Below are 18,073 nucleotides of genomic sequence, written 5' to 3'. Positions count from 1 at the left end.
AGGCGACCACACTACATGCATTCTTTTGTGTCTTGCTTCATTCACATGTCACATTGTGACTCAATTTCTCCTCCCCAAAACTTCAGAGATAATTTGTAAATCTAAAAGGAAAAAAAGCTGGGCCTTTTGAGTAGCTTATAAGATTTTCATTGTTCCTCTGAAATTGTTGATCTTTCTCATAAGGTTTCAGCTCTAACCTTAAGAGGACAGTAAAATAGATGCTACTACCATGAACATTCTGAAACCAATACCTCAAAGCAATTTTTTTTACCCAAAAATGGTGTCTGAGAAATATTTAATCCGTTTAAAATTATACCAGCTAGTAACAAAAGCAACATTATACTTTCAAGCCTATCATCTTGCTAGATAGTTTAAATTTAATTTATAAGCCATTTAAAAAAGTATATTCAGAAAACTTAAAAATACTCATTTTAAATGACAGTTCCTCCAACTACCTAATCTTGTTTCATGTTGTAGCTGTGGCCTGTCATCCCCACCCAGCACCAAGTGTTCTGTATGGGGAAGAAGGCGTATTTATCTCACAGACAAAGGGATCCCAATGTACAGTACCTGTGCACTAAGCAAGTGTTAAACATGAGGAAAAGTAACTTATTGAAAGAAAAAAAGACCTTAAGAGACCAACTCACGTTAGTTTCAGGATAGGCAGTATCCCTGACATCTAACTTGTTAAGGGGCAGAAAAGTGACCTCTCCAGGTAGATTCATTTTATTAAACTCCATCAAAATCTTCGTGCTGACTTCGTCTGAATCAACAATATGATAAAATAACCTACATGTAAACAAAACAAGACACATTTTTATTGCTAGACTTTTTTTTAATCGCTAGACTTTAAAGTGTTATAAACATTTAAACAATTCACTTCCTTTCTATGCAACCCAATTTATATGGGGGATGGGAAGAACTACTTAGAAAAATTCAAACTGGGGAGGGGCAAAAAGGGGGAAGTTCTAGCTTCTACATTAGAAACAAACACTTGGCACCTACATATTTAATTAGAAAATTAAATAAGTAATTGAGGATACAAGAAGATAATGGGAGACATACTGTACTAAAACTACAAAAAGTTGTTTCTCAGGTTACTCTTATTCTCTCTTTCCTTTAAAACTCAAGATATCGAACAAGTAATCTCACCTGTTCCCAGCAGTGACTTCCACACACGTGTAGAAAGCAGGCTCACATTCGAAGTTATTCATCACTATGCCATGGTAGCCATTCTGAACATGCTGGTTTATTCCTTTTCGACGAAAGTGGTCTAATACTTTGTTTATGCTGTCTATTCCATTTAAAATGGCCTGTTTAGAAGTGAAAAACATTAAAATAAGTTACCAATGGGAATCTTGCTGGTAAAAAATAAAGCCCTTACTCTATGTTAAAAAATATGCCAGAGATTAAACTAAAAACACCCTCCCCAACAATACATGTCCCCAGGAAATATGTCAACTACATGCAACATCTTATATTATGGGTTCTGTTCTATGACACTAACATTAAAAATGAAACCTTCATCTAAAAATCAAAAGTACTATCATTAATAGCATGTTTAAACAATACCTACCATTTCATACTTATAGGACAAGTGATTTATACTCTACTCTTATTTCCTGGAACCAATGACCCACAGCTTGAAAACTAATACATTTTTGTGTGATAGCAACTGACTCAATGTAAACTGAGGTAATGAAAAGAATCTGCCCACCTTTCCTGTTGCCGCTCTAAGAAGTTGCTGTTTCTTTTCAAGATCTTCTCTTTTAGCAGCAAGTGCTTGCTGTTCTGCATTCTCCTCTCTCCACAAGTAACTAACCAATAAAAATTAGACTGTCTTTAATTTCAAAAGCATTAAAGTGCACTAACAGTACACAACTTATTTGAATAATTTATAACTTAAAGACCATTTAACAGTCTGTAACTAGTATTTCTCAAAGACAATGAAGGCATAGCCTGGATGGGAATGGCTCAGTGGTTGAGCATTAACCTAGGATCCAGGAGATCGGGGTTTGATTTCCGGTCAGGGCACATGCTCGAGTTGCAGGCTCAATCCCCGGGGGGGGGGGGGGAGGTTGCAGGAGGCAGCCGATCAATGACTCTCTCATCGCTGATGTTTCTCTCTCTCTCTCTCCCTCTCCTTTCCTCTCTCTCTGAAATCAATAGGGATATATTTAATAATAAAAAAAAAAATGAAGGCATATTTTAGTCTATACTAACTTTCTTTCACTTTGTAATTCATCTTTCTTGTTTTTTACTTCATAGTATTTTCTGTCCAGTTCTTCTACTCGAGCTTTGACTTCATTAAGGTCCTGATCCAGTTTCTATGGATATAAAAATAATTCAAATTTAAAATCCAATTTCATGCAAGCTAATCCAAAGTAACGGGAAGATCAGTTATTGCCAGAGAATGGGTGAAAGGGGCAGCAGGAGAGGGAAGAAGGAACAAACACGGGTATGAGGGTTCCTTCTGGGCATGCATACATACACACACTCCCCATCCCCACCCTACACCTGTCCTACACATTCCCTTCTCACTTCCATCATCCTCTAATCACCTATACTATACAGCCACACATATGACTTCAGAAAGCATTTTTCTCCCTTTCTCATTTTAAATAATGTTAGATCTTTCTTACTCCGAAAGTGATTTTATCTTCTACTTCAATTTTTAAGGAAATGCTAGCTAAACATGCATAGTAAATGTTTAATTCATTTGGAAAATGTTATAAAATCACCATTGCTTTAACCGACAAAAATACATTCTGCAGTAAGTTATTAAATTGACAGAAAATTACTATAAAGTTATGTTTTAGATTTGTATATGTTAAAATTAAGGGTAGTTAAGGTATATACTACCAATTCATAAAAACATATTTCAAAATATACTCAGTCTACAAGGAAAATTACTGATATAAAAAAGAAAAATCTTTTTAAAAAAACCACAATGGCTGGTGTGGCCAGCTGGTTGGAGCATCGTCCCGTACACCAAAAGGTGGCAGGTTCAGTTCCCAGCCAGAGCACATAACCAGGTTGCAGGCCAGATCCCTGGTCAGGGCATGTGAGGAAGGCAGCCGATAGATATTTCTCTCTCTCCTCCTTCCTCTCTAAAAAAATCAATAAAAATAAAATTTAAAAAAGAACTACCATATGTATAATATTACATTGTGCTGGTCTTTTCTAAATTAGTACCTATCTTGGATATTTTAAGAGTATGGAGACTTAAAAATAAAACTTAAATAAGTAAAACTACATATTTATCTCTTTAGAAAGATTTTTACAAAAGAGCTATAAAGGTTCTTACATTATACTGCTCCAAATTTTTCTCTTTATTTGCCTCAGTATCCTCCAAATCTTTATGTATAGCAGCAATCTGTCTTTTCTTATCATTAATAGCTTGATCTAAAGACTTGAGCTCCTTTTTAATCCACTTATCCCTTTCTTCTTTTGATGTAAACTGGCTTCCTCGACCCTGCTTTGCATAAAGATCCGTTCTTTCCTGGGTAGCTTGTGCCAATCTATACAAGATAGAAGAGAATGGATTGAAAAATAGAACAGGATTTAAGCAAGTTTAACTGCCATCAATACAAAAAGAGTACATAGAGAAAATAGCCATTTAAAAAATTCCATTAAAAAAGATAATAAATATAAAAAGCAACTGCTGTCTAATAAAAAACTCCCTGAATTAGTAACATAGAATATCAATTTTACTTCAAAATCAGTTTAAGTCAGATAAAATAGTCCATACCCTAAGAATTTCAGACAGAAAATGTCTTCACTCCAGGTTTGCATCAGTCGGTAAATCTAGACAGTTCCAATAACCCATTTTCAGAAATTTTCAAAAAAAAACACTCACTCCAACTACATTTAACTATATAAACACTGGAACTCCTTACAATAAAAGACACTATAGAAGTTAAAAGGCAAGGGAAAACATTCAAAACACATAAAGCAAATATTAATGCCTGTATTACATAAAACAACCCTATACAAAAGAAAAAAATTTTTAAAGGGCAAAGGACATAAACAGTCAAAATTCACTGAAATGAATATAAGTGGCATATAAATATGATAATGCACTAAACTGTAAAATCAGCAAACACTGGCAAGTACAATCTACAGATATATACCAAAATGTCTAGATGTTAAAATATGGAGTAAAAAAAAAAAAAAAGTGGCAGAACATAAGGTAAGATGTCATTTGGGTGAAAACAAAAAAACATATGAATGTTTTGAAAAGACCTGACAACATCTAGCTATGCTACCGTAGGCAAGTTATTTAACCTACAGAGCCTAAAGTTTGTCGAATTTAAAGTGGGGATAATGTGGATCTCTTAGGGCCTCTGAATAGAAAGAACATAGGCAATATGTGTATAATAATGCTCCACCCACAGTATTTGCTTAACATTGGCTATTACTCTGTAATGGGCATTCAACTTTTGCCTTTAGTACTGTGCCTTCTTAACCCATAAGTATTTAGGCTCTATAGAAAAACAACATAGAAAGGTAATGGTGTTGGTGAAAAAATTCCCAGACCTAGCAATTCCTCGCTCTTCTTTCTCTTTTACACTGTTGAATTTAGGTTCTGTTTCTGCAAGTTCTTTCTGCTTTTCTTCTATTTTTTCAAGCAGCTTCTGCCTCTCTTTTAATAAGCGTTTCTGTAAATAAAGCAAGATAAGTAAAAATGCAATCTGCTTAAAAATTTTTGTTTAATTTGTAAGTCTAGCATAAAAAGAATTCATGAGAAAACTGATCCTGCAACACAGAACTGATTTTTAAATTTAAGAAACAAAGAGATAGTATTGAGTTGCTACATGAGTGCAATCATTTTAATGTGCCAAATCTTTAACAAATATTCAAGTGGGCACCCATCACAGAAGGGACTTAGTTCTGCAATTCCTACTCACCTGAACAGTTATATCTTTCATTTTTAGCATTTTAACTTACCCTTTGTTCACTATTGCCTGCCAATTCATCTTGTAAATCCTTGGCTTTAAGCTCCAACTTAGTCCTCTGCTTAATTTGTTCTTGTCTTTCAGCACTGAGCTGCTCCTTTTCCTCTTTCATAGCTGAAATTTTTGTTTTCAGTTCTCTAACTTGGCGCTCAATATCCTATTCAAAAGTTTCAAACAGAAATGAATCAGGCAATTAAAACAGTAGAATTATGACACCATTAGTTTTCTCCCTTCTTTTTCTTTCATTTACACTTTCAGCACTATGCGTTTCCAATACTCAATCCCAGTGACACCCCGTTACCATTCCTAATTCTGGTACAAAGGTTCTACTATGGTCAAAAAATATGAGTTAGCCTAGGTGTAGTTTGTAATCTTACCTCCATTTTATCTCTTGCATCCTGCTGGGCATCTCTTAATTGTCTGGACTTTTCACCACTAGTTTCTCGCTTAGCAGATAGCTAGGGAAAAACACACACACACAAAATAAACAAGCTATGACTTCTAACTTATTTTGTATTTGTTTAATATTTCAAAACATCTAATAAAATTTTTAGATATCTGCTAAAATAATCATTCACTTTAAAAATTTTACAAAAAAATTAGTGGTTTTCTTTAAATAAAAAAATTCCCTAAAACAAATTTTTGTACAAAATGTCAGCAATAGTAATTACAAAATACATTTTTAAAAGCTAAGAAAAAAATTCATAAAGCTTTAAAGGTGGCTTCCTCTCATTCTGGTTTGTCTGACACCACCAACTGATTGTCAGATCCAACTACTAACTATACAACATGGGCCTACATATTTTTCTTGGAATAAACGAAAAGAAAAAATTTGTTAATAAATAAATTCATTAAGGAATTTTCAAATTTAAGTTTCTACTTAAAAATCATTGAAAAGTATAAATAAAGCATGAGTTTAATATGTCCATTATAATAAAATTCATCGAAATTTAAGTGACAAAGGTAAATATTTTACCTCATCAAGTTTAGCACGAGTCTCGTTAAGTTCCTGATTATAAATGGTATACTCCAGGGCTCGTCTCATTTTATCCCACTTTTGATACTGAGCTAGTTCTTCCTTTTCTTCCTCTAAGGTATGTAATCTCTCTTCAATGTATTTTAACAACTCATTGATTTTTTCCCGTTTGCCCTCTTAAAAAAAATAAAAATGGGAGAGGGATGAAGAAGTTGAATAAATTTTTATGCACTATCACTTCTCAAATATACCATAAGTTAATCTTAAGAACTATAGCATTATTTATTTGATATTATGGAGTAACCAAATCTAAGATAATAAAATGGTAATTAAGATGCTTTACTATCAAAAGCAACAGAGAACAAACTTACACACAATGACACTGGTTCTTATACACATGTGGTAAGGGCCTCAGTTTAAGCTTCCTTTAAAAGCCAGTACGCCTTCCCACAACATTAAAAAAAACAAAAAACCTACTAATATCATTGGTGTCATTGATTCTCAATTTTACAATAATAGCATTATCAATAGCTGCTACATATTGAATGCATTCTATATTCCAATTATGCTAATTACTTTGCTTCTCTATTCACCACTACAAAACATGAAAAAGGACTTTGTAAGTTGGGGAAGCTTTGGACCAGAAAGATCAAGTCTCAAGTGACAATGTCGGTTAAATTATTAGTCAGGTTTTGAATCCACGACTGTCTGATTCCAAGTTATGACAGGACACAGCACTTGAAAAGCAAAGTAGGGTTTCCATAATAAATGTACTAACGATGAGTCTAAGTTCGAAGTTTTACATTTACTTGCTCCTGACCAACTTTGTTTTGAGGAATACATCCAAATTTGTTATCCTCACACACCATGATGAGGACACTAGAGGCACAAAGTAGCTGACCTAAAAAGGCATTATTACCTCACAGTAACAATTCTTTATTAAAAAAAAAATTACTGGAAATCTTAAACCTTAAATTGCTTAAAACTAATTTTATCTCCATTCAACATATAGGCAAATTATCATACAATATACTCCCGAGAACAGGCATAACTCCTTTCCACTATAACGCAATGAAAAATAATTCACAACAAATAGAAATAAGGTAGAATCACATTTATTTTACCTGTTTCTTTCATTAAAGAGATGCTTTCTTCTTTTCGTTCATCATATACTCTAGTACCAGCTACTTCTCTTAACAGCTTTAGTCTCTGAGAATCTGGTGCTGTTGCCATCTGGTTGATCTAAAAATTTTAGAAAAATAATTACAGCACTACAGACTGCTCTTTAAGAACTCTACCTTGAAAGGGTAGTCACATGATAAGCTGAGTATGAGTTCACTAATATAATCTATACAGTACATACATACACCTACATATCTTAAACTTAAGTGAAATTTATCCCAAAAGATCCAAATAGAATTGATACATTCATAAGTCTAATTTATGGATAAAACTCTCCAAGTTACAAATGACAGAATATCCCACTACCATTTTTTCTTAGTCAATATGATAAGGTATAAAAGATGAGACTCATTCTAAAAAAACAAAGTATTTTTAAAAGGAGAAATCATCACTCACTATGTGTTTTTAAAAAGCTATAATGATACTATTAAAGGTATCACAAAAATGGTATGCTTAAAATATAGATAAAAACAATTGTCTCACAGGGGAAGTGTGCATTAAATAAAATAAGCAAAAACATCTTTAATATTTCATTTACAAATATATGGCAAACAAAATACATGACACAAAGTGGTAAAATCTAATTGCCATGCAACTTTATATAATAAGCATGAGTTTTACATATTCTTAAAAATAAAATTAAGCAATAAAGGTAGAAAATGCTATCACTGCATTAAAAATTCAACTGACAGTTACTTTAACACTTTTACATAAAAGAGAAGCAGCGCTGAGCTAAGAAAAAATGGTCAAAACTATATACAACAAAAAAAGTATATACAACAAAAAAATCACCTTTTAAGTCCTTATCATTGGGTACCCCAAGTAAGCATGCTCATTCATTAAATTTACTCACTTAAAAAATATTTAATGAATGCTTACAACATATATGCCACTCTGCTGGGTACTGGGAAAAGAACTGAACAAAACAGAAAAGGTCTTGCCCTCATGGAACTTACATTCTAGTGGAAAAAGACAGGAAATAAGCATACCATCACAAGTACAATACAATTGCTATGAAGAAAATCAAAACAGAATAAAGAAATAAAGCATATAGAGCAGGGGTGAAGGCAATGCTTTTGTAGATGACGTAGTCACAGATGGGTTATATGAAATACACGAGGAGAAATAAAAAGATGTCAAGGGGTCCATGTTGTATGCAGGGAAGACTCAGATAACTGGTGTTTCAAACCAGCCTTCTTTAAAAAAATTTCTCTTATATAACGATCTTTTCAAAAACCTGTTCTCTGGTATCACATTTCCCAAAGGTGAAACACCATATTCTTCCTAATCACTTCTGAATGCTAACTTTCCAACACATATCTAAATAAGCCTCCAATATGGTATAAGTAGACATTTATAAAGAATTTCCCCCTAATCCAAACAAACACTATAGAAAATTTAACGCCATTACAGGTACATTTTAAGAAAAACAAATTATCCTAGATATAGTTTAAAATATATGAGGAAATAGAGCAATCAGCTAAGTAAATAGAAACTAAAAACTATAAAGAATACAATCTCTATAAGGAAAAGAATATGGTGGATTTCTGGTAATGTAAGCTTTTAGCATTTTAATTCTGTGATACGCTGAGTAACAGAAAATTAATTTTAGGAAGTAATTTTTTCAAATGTGATTTTTATAATATTTCTACAATATTCATAATTTATGATTATCATGACTTCCACAAACCAAAAATGTCTTCTAGTACAATGCACCTTTGTGAGTAATACAGGTCACTAAGGAAAAATGATCTACTTAAACAACTCTGCTGAAATACTTCCATCCCATTATGCAAAGGATTACTTTGTATTTTATGGCCACATAAAAGGTAAAACTAACTTCAATACAAAATAAATCAATGAAAACAAGACATAAGGCACATTTTCGTTTCAACTTAACCACTAGAATAAATAAGCCAATTTATCATTCAATAAATATACTCAGAAAGCAAATTCTATTTAAAAAGGACAATTTTTTTACCTTTCCTTGTTTAACAATATAATAAGGATTACTTCGAGAAAAACCAGCACTTTCAAGGAGATTCATCACATCATTTTTCCTGTTGATAAAGATTAAAAAATTCAGATTAATAACAATCCAACAATAACCGAAAAATGAATACACTAACTTTCAGGTTAAAAAGCATGAGGGAGTACAGAACAGTCATTAAACCATCTGTTGTACCAGCCTCAGAGAATCTTCTGATTTGTTGAACATGAGACAAATACACCTCATATATAAGGCAAGTAAAAGAAGACTTTTACTCTGTTGTAAAGAAATTACAAATGTAAAGAAAAATGCTTACGTGACCATTTTCTTGTCTAAGAAATATTGATCCTTTTTGGCACCAATAACTCTTCGAAGTGAAACTTCCTCTTTATCAATCTAAGAAAAAAAGTAAAAGCCCAAAGTTAATTCGATACTAAAAGTGAAAAACTTTTTAGTTAATAAGGTCATTTTAGAGTCCCTAACCATAACAATTATTATGAAATTTCAATCTCACCAAAGATATGCTATACTCAATTCTTATGATAAAGACATTTTTTCACAACAGCTTGCACATTCCATTTACAAGAATGTTCATTATAATTTTAAGACAAAATTAGTATGTAAACTGTCTATTTTTGCATAAACTAAATTATAATAGCTTACATAAAGCTATAAATCAATGTTTTAAAGCATGAAAAAATCATCAGCTGCAACAGTAAAATTCTCAACATTACTAAAAAGAAAAAGCAGTTACTCACTGGCAGCCGGTTGTCTGAATTGTCAAAAATAATCTCCACAAAAGCAGAAATAACACGAGGGCCAGTCCCCTCCTAAAACATGAGATAGATAAATTTTTAATTTAAGTGGTACTCTCAAATTCTTTAAACACATTTCAAGTTTAGTGCAGGGTAATAAGCCTGATTCAATGCACAAAAATTCCTTCCAGACTAGTATACAGCATCTCTTGCCAAAACAGCAAAGACACTGGATTAGGATGATGATGATGATATTTTTCAACCATTCTGAATGATAATGTAAGAGATGTCAATGTTAGGTCCTTATTAGAGCACAAGACCCCAGACACTAAATTTTACCTATTTACTAATATCTAAAACATTTTGAGGCATTTCTTTTATAGACTCATCTTAATGGTGGAAATAAACCCTAACAAATCATATAATTAGTGGAACTCTGTTTTTTAAACATTTAATTTGAGACAGTCTATGTAGTTTTAAATCTGCTAAAAATACACATATTTAATTTAATGTGTCACATTTAGACCAATTTTATGACCCAATCACTTACATACCAAATGCAGGTAATTTCCACATTCTGGACACTGGTATTATGTTCAATACAATGTGTTATGTTCAATACAATGTAGAATATCTAAAAAGATTGTTTTTTTAATGCCAACCTGAGAAACCTAAACAAAGATTTTTCTACAAGGAATTAGTCCTGATTACCTAGCTGAAAATTCAAATGGGGGGAGAGAGCAGAGAGATAATAGTTAAAAAACAAACACCTTCCTAGGTGAGAGAGACATTATTGAGGTATACAGAGGAATCTTCCTTTCTGGTCTTTAAATTAATTATAAGCCATATTCAAACCAAAAAGATAAATTATACTATTTTATTATAGTTTTTATAATTTTTTATCCTAAAATTACTTTAGTTCATTATTCATAATAATCTAATGAAAAATTATAATAATTCTCTTTACATATACTTCTTTCATATTAGAAAACATTACCATTTAAGTAAAAATATGGCTAAAAATAGTAACAAATTATATGTTGCTTAGTTTGCAATGGTTGCTTCTCCATGCTCCCATTTAACTTCTGGTTCTGAGTCTAAGAGTTCCTCATCCCCAATCTCAAACTCTTTTTTCTCCTCAGAAAACCTTCTCGAGTCTTACCAGACAATACCCTTAATAAAGAAATTTATATTTATGTGGAAGACATATCCGTCTTTGGCAAATCCTACAATTTTCTTATCGTTATATAAAAATTAGGGCTTTTTCCTGTGTTAATACAGCAGACTAAATTTTACAGCAGAATAACATACTTAAGAGACCATATCCTATTCACAAAGGATCTGAAACTTGAGCAAATGATTTATCAGGATTGACAATGCATTTTTAAAAATATAATATATACAGCTGCCCTGGCTGGTGTGGCTCAGCTGGCTGGAGCATCATCCAGTGCACTGAAAGGTTGCAGGATCAATCCTGGTCAGGGCACATTCATTCGGGACGTGGCTGGCTGATGTTCCTTACATCAATGTTTCTCTCTCTAAAATCAGGGAGGATTAAAAAAATAAATAAAAATACATACAGATGAGCCTTGAACAAGACAGGTTTGAACTGTAAGGGTCCACTTATACTCGGGTATTTTAAGTTGATTTGCACAGTTCAAACCCATGTTGTTTAAGGATCTGTTGGTGGTTGGGAATCTGCATATTTGGAGGGCTGACTGTAGTTACATGCAGATTTTCTACTGAAGGCAGCGGATGCCACTGTCTCTTCAGTTGTTCAAGGACCAACTGTAATACCAATAATGTCTTAAAGTAGCATCACTTACATGCAATAAAGCCAATCGCTGTTCTGGTCGAAGGTGACTAAACTCATCACTGAGAACAAATTGAATTGCTAGAAATACAAAAACATAACTATTAGTCCAGTCTAAAAAAGAATTTATGCCTTAATAATAATTTCCCATGTCTTCATAGAATACAGTGTATCACGTAATGAACAATGCAGATAAAGTGGATTACTTATTTCATATAAACAAAAATAATGCAAAAATTTACCTGTACTTCAGACTAATCAGCAAGAAAATGATGATATAAGAAAAATATTAAGAAGCTTTCACTGAAACATTTATGGTAAGAAAATAAAAAGAAAATACAAAGGTACAGGAAAAGACAAGCAGAACTAACGTCTACCTCTTAATCAAAGTATTCACTGACTTGTTAACACTATATTTGTTTTTACCCACTAGATATAAATGATATAAATTATTAACAAAATAGGATATATTCCTACAATATCCTTAATTGGATACTTTGTCAAAAGAAATAGAACTAAGTAAAAATATAGGGAAATGCCCTGGCTGGTGTGGTTCAGTTGGCTGGGTGTGGTCCCGTGCACTGAAAGGTTGCTGAGCACAGGAGGCAGCCGATTGATGTTTTGCTCTCACGCTGATGTTTCTCTCCCTTCCTCTCTCTCTAAAAACCAATTAAAAAAATATATATATGTGTAAATGTTTTAGATTCCCATCTTCTACTCAACTGCTTGCAATGCCCTTATCTTCAGTAAAAAGGAGCCACTCCTACTGCAATGTAGAGGGCTTAACTGGACCACCCTGACCTAGAAATGGAAGTCTTTACCCAGCTGTTCTGTTCCATCCACCCAAAAGACCTTTTACATTCTAAGAGTGAGTGTGTGTGTGTGAATGGGGATGAAGGTGAGGACAGGCTGTCTTTTATAATCACCTTGGGGGATGAGAGAGAAATGAATTCAAAACTGCGCTCATCCCCCGGCAGATTATGAAATATTCACTTCCATTCCAAGCCACTCTCTTATTATCCCCAAATTACAACCACTGATAGGATATAGAGTACCCTTTAGATTTATAAGCATAGGATAGAACCTTTCCTCTTCTAAACCCCCCTTTTCCTCAAGCACTACTCAACTAAGAGGTTCAAAATTTTTTCAACTCACTTCTTGGACAGTCCAATTCTGTTAACAAGATTTTTCTCCCCAGAAGATTTCAGTCGTTACTATACTAAAATGCATTTTATCTTTAAAGATAATTTTCAGAGCTCTATTTATTACCTTCAAACTGACAAGTCTGTTGAGTCTACAAAGTTTTTATACTATACCCTCCATCCTTTATAAAAATAATTGGCTTAGAAAACATTTTTAAAAAGATGAAACAGAAAGATAAGCCATTTTCCAAAATCAATATTAACTCTTCTACTGCATTTATATATATTTACATATATATACACATATATACACATATATAAACACATATGCATTGACATTTATATACTTCACTCAAGTTTAAAAAGAACTTCCATACATATTATCTGATGTGATTCTCACAACCCATTTAAGATAGGCAGGGCAAATATCTCTGTTCTTAAGGTGAAAAAAGTAATTTGAAAGGTTAAGTGTTTTGCCCAGTCTCACACATCTCATTAATGACTAGATATAGAGTAGAACTCAGATCCTTACACACTTAGCTCTCTAATCTACAACACTGTATGAAGTATTTCTTGGGTTTCATGCAGGAATAATCTCAGAAGACCAATTTTTCAAATAAACTATCTTAAGATACCTAGGTCTTAATATATTTAGAATTCAAAAAACAATACCTACCATAAAAAAAGTTACTTTTTCCAGATCCATTTCTGCCCACTATAAAATTTCAAAAAGTACATGTTATTTGTATAAAAACCAATAAGATTAAAAATTTAATGAAAATATTAGAAAATTTATAAATCCAAGTTTCTAGCATAACATCTTAATATTTGATATTAAATACAACAGAACAGTGAACAAAAGAAATCAATAAACAAAACAGCTTTAATCACCAAATGAGTGCAATTTTTGTATAGACTTCAGATATTTGTTTCCTTAAAGAAATTCATTTTATTGTTGATTCTTTTGCTCTTTCCTAATAGGTTAAAATTAATAAAAATAACTAAATATACTACCTGGCTTTCATAATTTATAATCATTACAATGGACAGTAATTCTATTTTAATTGTACATAATAAAGTATTTAACAATTTAAAGATTCACATATTGCTAACATTTAAATACTTAAAGAATCATTTTAAATTCTCAAACTATTTGCATGTTCAACTATTTATAATCAGCCCTATATATAATGTAGTTTCACAGACTCACAAAAGTATAGACAACTGTAGGGCATTGTTTTTACAGATTCAGAAATAAGCAATCCTATACAAAAAAGGGTATCAAATGTTTCTAATTTAATGAACTCATTTGAGTTTTGTTTAGCAAAATTTTCATTAAGAGTCTTAATCTTGACCAAGATATGCTGAACAATTTTGCCCCAAAGTTATCACCTTTAATGCAATGTAAATCCTAAAGAGATCACTTTTGTTATGCCAGAAAGTAATGAAGTGCTTTTAAAAAGAGGCATATAAAAGACACAGAAGCCAGCCTGAGGTGGCTTCCACTGGCTAAATCTAGGACAACATGAATACCAAAATAATTAGATGAATTAGAAATTAGTGCTGGGGGGAATAATCCATGAGTCCATACTGATAATAAAAAGATAAACAGTTAAATGGGAAGGACTGGTAAATGTGAAAGGAATGCTGGAAGTGGGAAAAAAAAAATCATCATTTTGTAACCATCAGAAAAAATGCAAGAATTATTAATGCACACAAAATGTAGGGAGAAATTCTGATAAAGAGCACCATATTTCCATGTTCCAAAAATACCTCATCATTCCATATTATTTATTAGTTGCAAGGGAAAAACACTAACTATACAGTGGAAAAACTGGATACTACCTTGACTGGGTGATCAAAAGTAACATGAAGAAGAGGTAGATGACACATTATTTATATAATATTTTTCAAAAACAATGTTACAAAAGACAAAGAGATGCTGTAGAAATGACCCACATTAAAGGAACCTAAAGAGACATGACAACTAAATGCAATACCTGATCCTAAATTAGATCCTTTACTGAAGGCGGCAAAATGCTATAAAGAACATTTCTGGGTCAATCAACGTAACTGGAAAATGAACAGCAGATTACTGCATTGATGTTCAACTTACTGAAGCTGATAAATGTACTGTGATTATGTAAGAGAACATCCCTGTTCTTAGAAAGTACACACTGAAGTCTGAGGTAAAGTTCCATGGTTTACATAACTGACATCTATCCTTTAAAAATTCAGAGCATCAAGAAACACTTCTGCTGGCTCCAGCAGCAAAATGGAACATTATTGCCCCGCCGGCGTGGCTCAGCGGTGGAGCATCGACCTGTGATCCAGGAGATCAAGGTTCGATTCCCGCTCAGGGCAAGTGCCGGGGTTATGAGGGGTCAGAACAACCTAATTCGTGAATAAAGAATGGTCATCTTTGAAACAAGGCAACAGTAAGCATTTTAACTAGAAAATGACATATTGAGAACAGAATTGCTCAAACACTGAATTTAGTGCCATTCGCTATAAACTTAAAGCTACTAAAACACACACGGGACTGTACCCAAATAAAGTAACATATGACTGTCTTACTCAAGTACTTCAAATGTGTAAAATAAGCAATTCATCAGTGCAGACAGAAGACAAAGAAGTTATGTCACACAGAAAAAACACACATACATTCATGTATATTCAAAGATAATTCTTATCTCCTTAAGCCTAGACACAGGCCAAATTTAAATGGCTGTATGGACAGAAACCTGATCTCATCAACCACGAGCACTTACCAATAACATTATGTTTTGAACTGAAGGGATCTACAATTGTCTGATCTCTGTAACTCCGAAAACCCTGGATAATAACCTAATAAACCAGTAAAAGAGAGATATTTTTCAGAACACACACAAAGAAATAACTTCTAAACATTCCCTTTTGCACTTTCTGGTTTCTCATTTAGTGCAAGATAGAAAACTGTCAATTCCACGTAGGAAAAATTCATTTCGGAAAGTGGTGGTCAAAAACCGTGCAAGAACACACAGCCCGTTGATCGGTAACCACGGCCAGTGTTTTCTCTTTTTTTAAGGAGTTACCGCCTGTCAAGGGAGGCCTCAAATCAAGTACACCGTATAAGGCTTGCTAAACATTACGGGGCCGGAGGAAAAGTATCAAGTAGGCCGACAGCTCTAGCGACTCCCGGGGAAACGCGGGACGGCCCAAAAGAGCAGCCGCCGCAGGAAAGGAGCGCTCAGAGCCCCGCATTTCCAACAGCGACGCTTCCCCCAAGGGCCGCGGGCCGGCCCGGCTCCGCCGACTCGAGCGCGGGAAGCGCATTTTGACAGCAGTAAACAATGAGGAGGCGCAGCGCGTCCTGCCAGAGGGAAGTCCGGGCAGTCGGGGGGAAAAGGGCCCTCGGGTAAGCCGACACCCCAGCCTGCGCCCCCAGGGGCGCCCCCCGGCCGGGGACGCGCATCTCCACACCCGCCCCCGCGAATGGCCCGCGCCGGGTTCCCCGCTCGGGACCACGCCGCCCCCGGCCCACCCGGGAAGGCCCGATCTCTCCACCGGGCCCGCCCCGCCGGCCCCTCCGCACCTCTCGGAGGTCCTTCCTCCTTCACACCAGCACCCTGCAGAGGCCGGGGCCGCAGACGGGCGCCCCCAAGCTCAGCGATCCCCGCGCTCCCGGGGCGGGGCCTCTCCCCTCCCCCAGCCCCCATCCAGCCCGGGTCGGCTCGGCGGGGAGAGGTGAGAGGCCGCAGGTCGTGCCGCGACACCCCCCGCCTCAAGGAGCGGTCCTCACGGGCCCGTGAGCGGGGGAGGGACGCACAGGCCTCACCTGCTTTATGTACATGGTTCCGCGACCCCAGCCGGGGAGAAGGGCTGCCCCTCGGGAAAGAACAGCGCGGCCGCGGGTCAGGTGAGGCGCCGACGGGACCCCTCCCCCTAAGCGCCTCTCACTCCCGCCAGCCAAACAAAATGGCGTCGCCCGGGGAGGCGGAGTCCGCGCCTCGGACGGAACCACCCTCGTTTTCCCAACGAAGCGTAGGGGGAGACAGGTTCGGGTCCGCTATTTCTTTTCTGAAAAAGGCAGCTTCCACCGCGTCCTTTGGTGGATTTAATTCGATTCTTCGTTTTCTATTTGTAGCTGAAGCTTCCCTGAGACGTAGTCGGAAGCGTCGTTCACAAGGGCCTTGATCGTGGCGTTGGCCCGTGTTCCCTCCGAGCGCGGCGACCATGGTTGCGGCCACAAGGGGGGAAGCTTGGGCGCCAAAGCCGAGCGGAGCCCGAGGGCCAGTAGCAGCGCGGGCCGGCGGCCACGTGGTCTCGGGCTGTTTAAAAATGCGGACCTGCGGCGGGCGTCGTCCGCGAACCCACGGGATGAACCCACGGAGTGAACCCGCGGAGTGAACCCGCGGGATGAACCCACGGAGTGAACCCGCGGAGTGAACCCACAGAATGAACCCACGGAGTGAGCCCACGGGGTGAGTCCACGGAATGAACCCACGGAGTGAACCCACAGAGTGAACCCACGGAGTGAACCCGCGGGATGAACTCACGGAGTGAACCCGCGGAGTGAACCCACGGAGTGAACCCACAGAATGAACCCACGGAGTGAGCCCACGGGGTGAGTCCACGGAATGAACCCACGGGGTGAACCCACGGAGTGCACCCACAGAGTGAACCCACGGAGTGAACCCGCGGGATGAACCCACGGAGTGCACCCACAGAGTGAACCCACGGAGTGAACCCGCGGGATGAACCCACGGAGTGAACCCACAGAGTGAACCCACGGAGTGAACCCGCGGGATGAACCCACAGAGTGAACCCACGGAGTGAACCCACGGGATGAACCCACGGAGTGAACCCGCGGGATGAACCCACGGAGTGAACCCGCGGGATGAACCCACAGAATGAACCCACGGGATGAACCCACAGAGTGAACCCGCGGAGTGAACCCACGCAGTGAGCCCACGGAACGCCGTGGCCCCCTGGAATGCAGTGCGCCGAAGCCTCGCAGCTCCATGCTTCTCTCTCGGGACTTTTATAAGCTCCCGACCAGCCACTCTCAGGACAGCCCGGGCGGGGACTTGATGCGCGAAGATTTGTTTTAATAACACGATGATTAACACCGCGGGAGCTGTTAGTGCTCGGCCATTTGCCATAAATCTAGACAGACTTGAACAGTTGCAACAAATAGGTGGCTATGATCGATACCCTCCTGGGGGAGGGGCATTACTTGTTTGGAAATTAGATCTCTGGGCCACACAAGTCATTT

The 18,073-nt window shown here is 36.6% G+C and overlaps 1 protein-coding gene across 1 annotated transcript in view; it reads right to left on the bottom strand.

Annotated features, from left to right (window-relative positions):
- SMC3 (structural maintenance of chromosomes 3) overlaps nt 1-16,770 on the bottom strand; it is a 28,558-nt gene extending 11,788 nt beyond the window's left edge. Inside the window, exons 1-17 of the mRNA XM_081158057.1 lie at nt 16,634-16,770; nt 15,588-15,663; nt 13,493-13,531; nt 11,688-11,755; nt 9,865-9,936; nt 9,423-9,502; nt 9,098-9,176; nt 7,059-7,176; nt 5,935-6,110; nt 5,336-5,416; nt 4,951-5,115; nt 4,540-4,661; nt 3,308-3,521; nt 2,224-2,327; nt 1,718-1,817; nt 1,153-1,313; nt 648-789 (exon numbers count right to left, since the gene is read on the bottom strand). Coding sequence (XP_081014183.1) covers nt 648-789; nt 1,153-1,313; nt 1,718-1,817; nt 2,224-2,327; nt 3,308-3,521; nt 4,540-4,661; nt 4,951-5,115; nt 5,336-5,416; nt 5,935-6,110; nt 7,059-7,176; nt 9,098-9,176; nt 9,423-9,502; nt 9,865-9,936; nt 11,688-11,755; nt 13,493-13,531; nt 15,588-15,663; nt 16,634-16,648 — 1,812 coding nt within the window. The 5' untranslated portion in view covers nt 16,649-16,770. The remainder of the gene's footprint in view (nt 1-647; nt 790-1,152; nt 1,314-1,717; nt 1,818-2,223; nt 2,328-3,307; nt 3,522-4,539; nt 4,662-4,950; nt 5,116-5,335; nt 5,417-5,934; nt 6,111-7,058; nt 7,177-9,097; nt 9,177-9,422; nt 9,503-9,864; nt 9,937-11,687; nt 11,756-13,492; nt 13,532-15,587; nt 15,664-16,633) is intronic.
- Between the last annotated feature and the right edge of the window lie 1,303 nt (nt 16,771-18,073).

The sequence above is a fragment of the Miniopterus schreibersii genome (assembly GCF_964146895.1).
Source record: "Miniopterus schreibersii genome assembly, chromosome: 14".
Classification (NCBI taxonomy): Eukaryota; Metazoa; Chordata; class Mammalia; order Chiroptera; family Miniopteridae; genus Miniopterus; species Miniopterus schreibersii.
The sequence above is the reverse complement of the archived record's forward strand: the minus strand, read 5'-3'. Positions and strand labels throughout refer to the sequence as shown.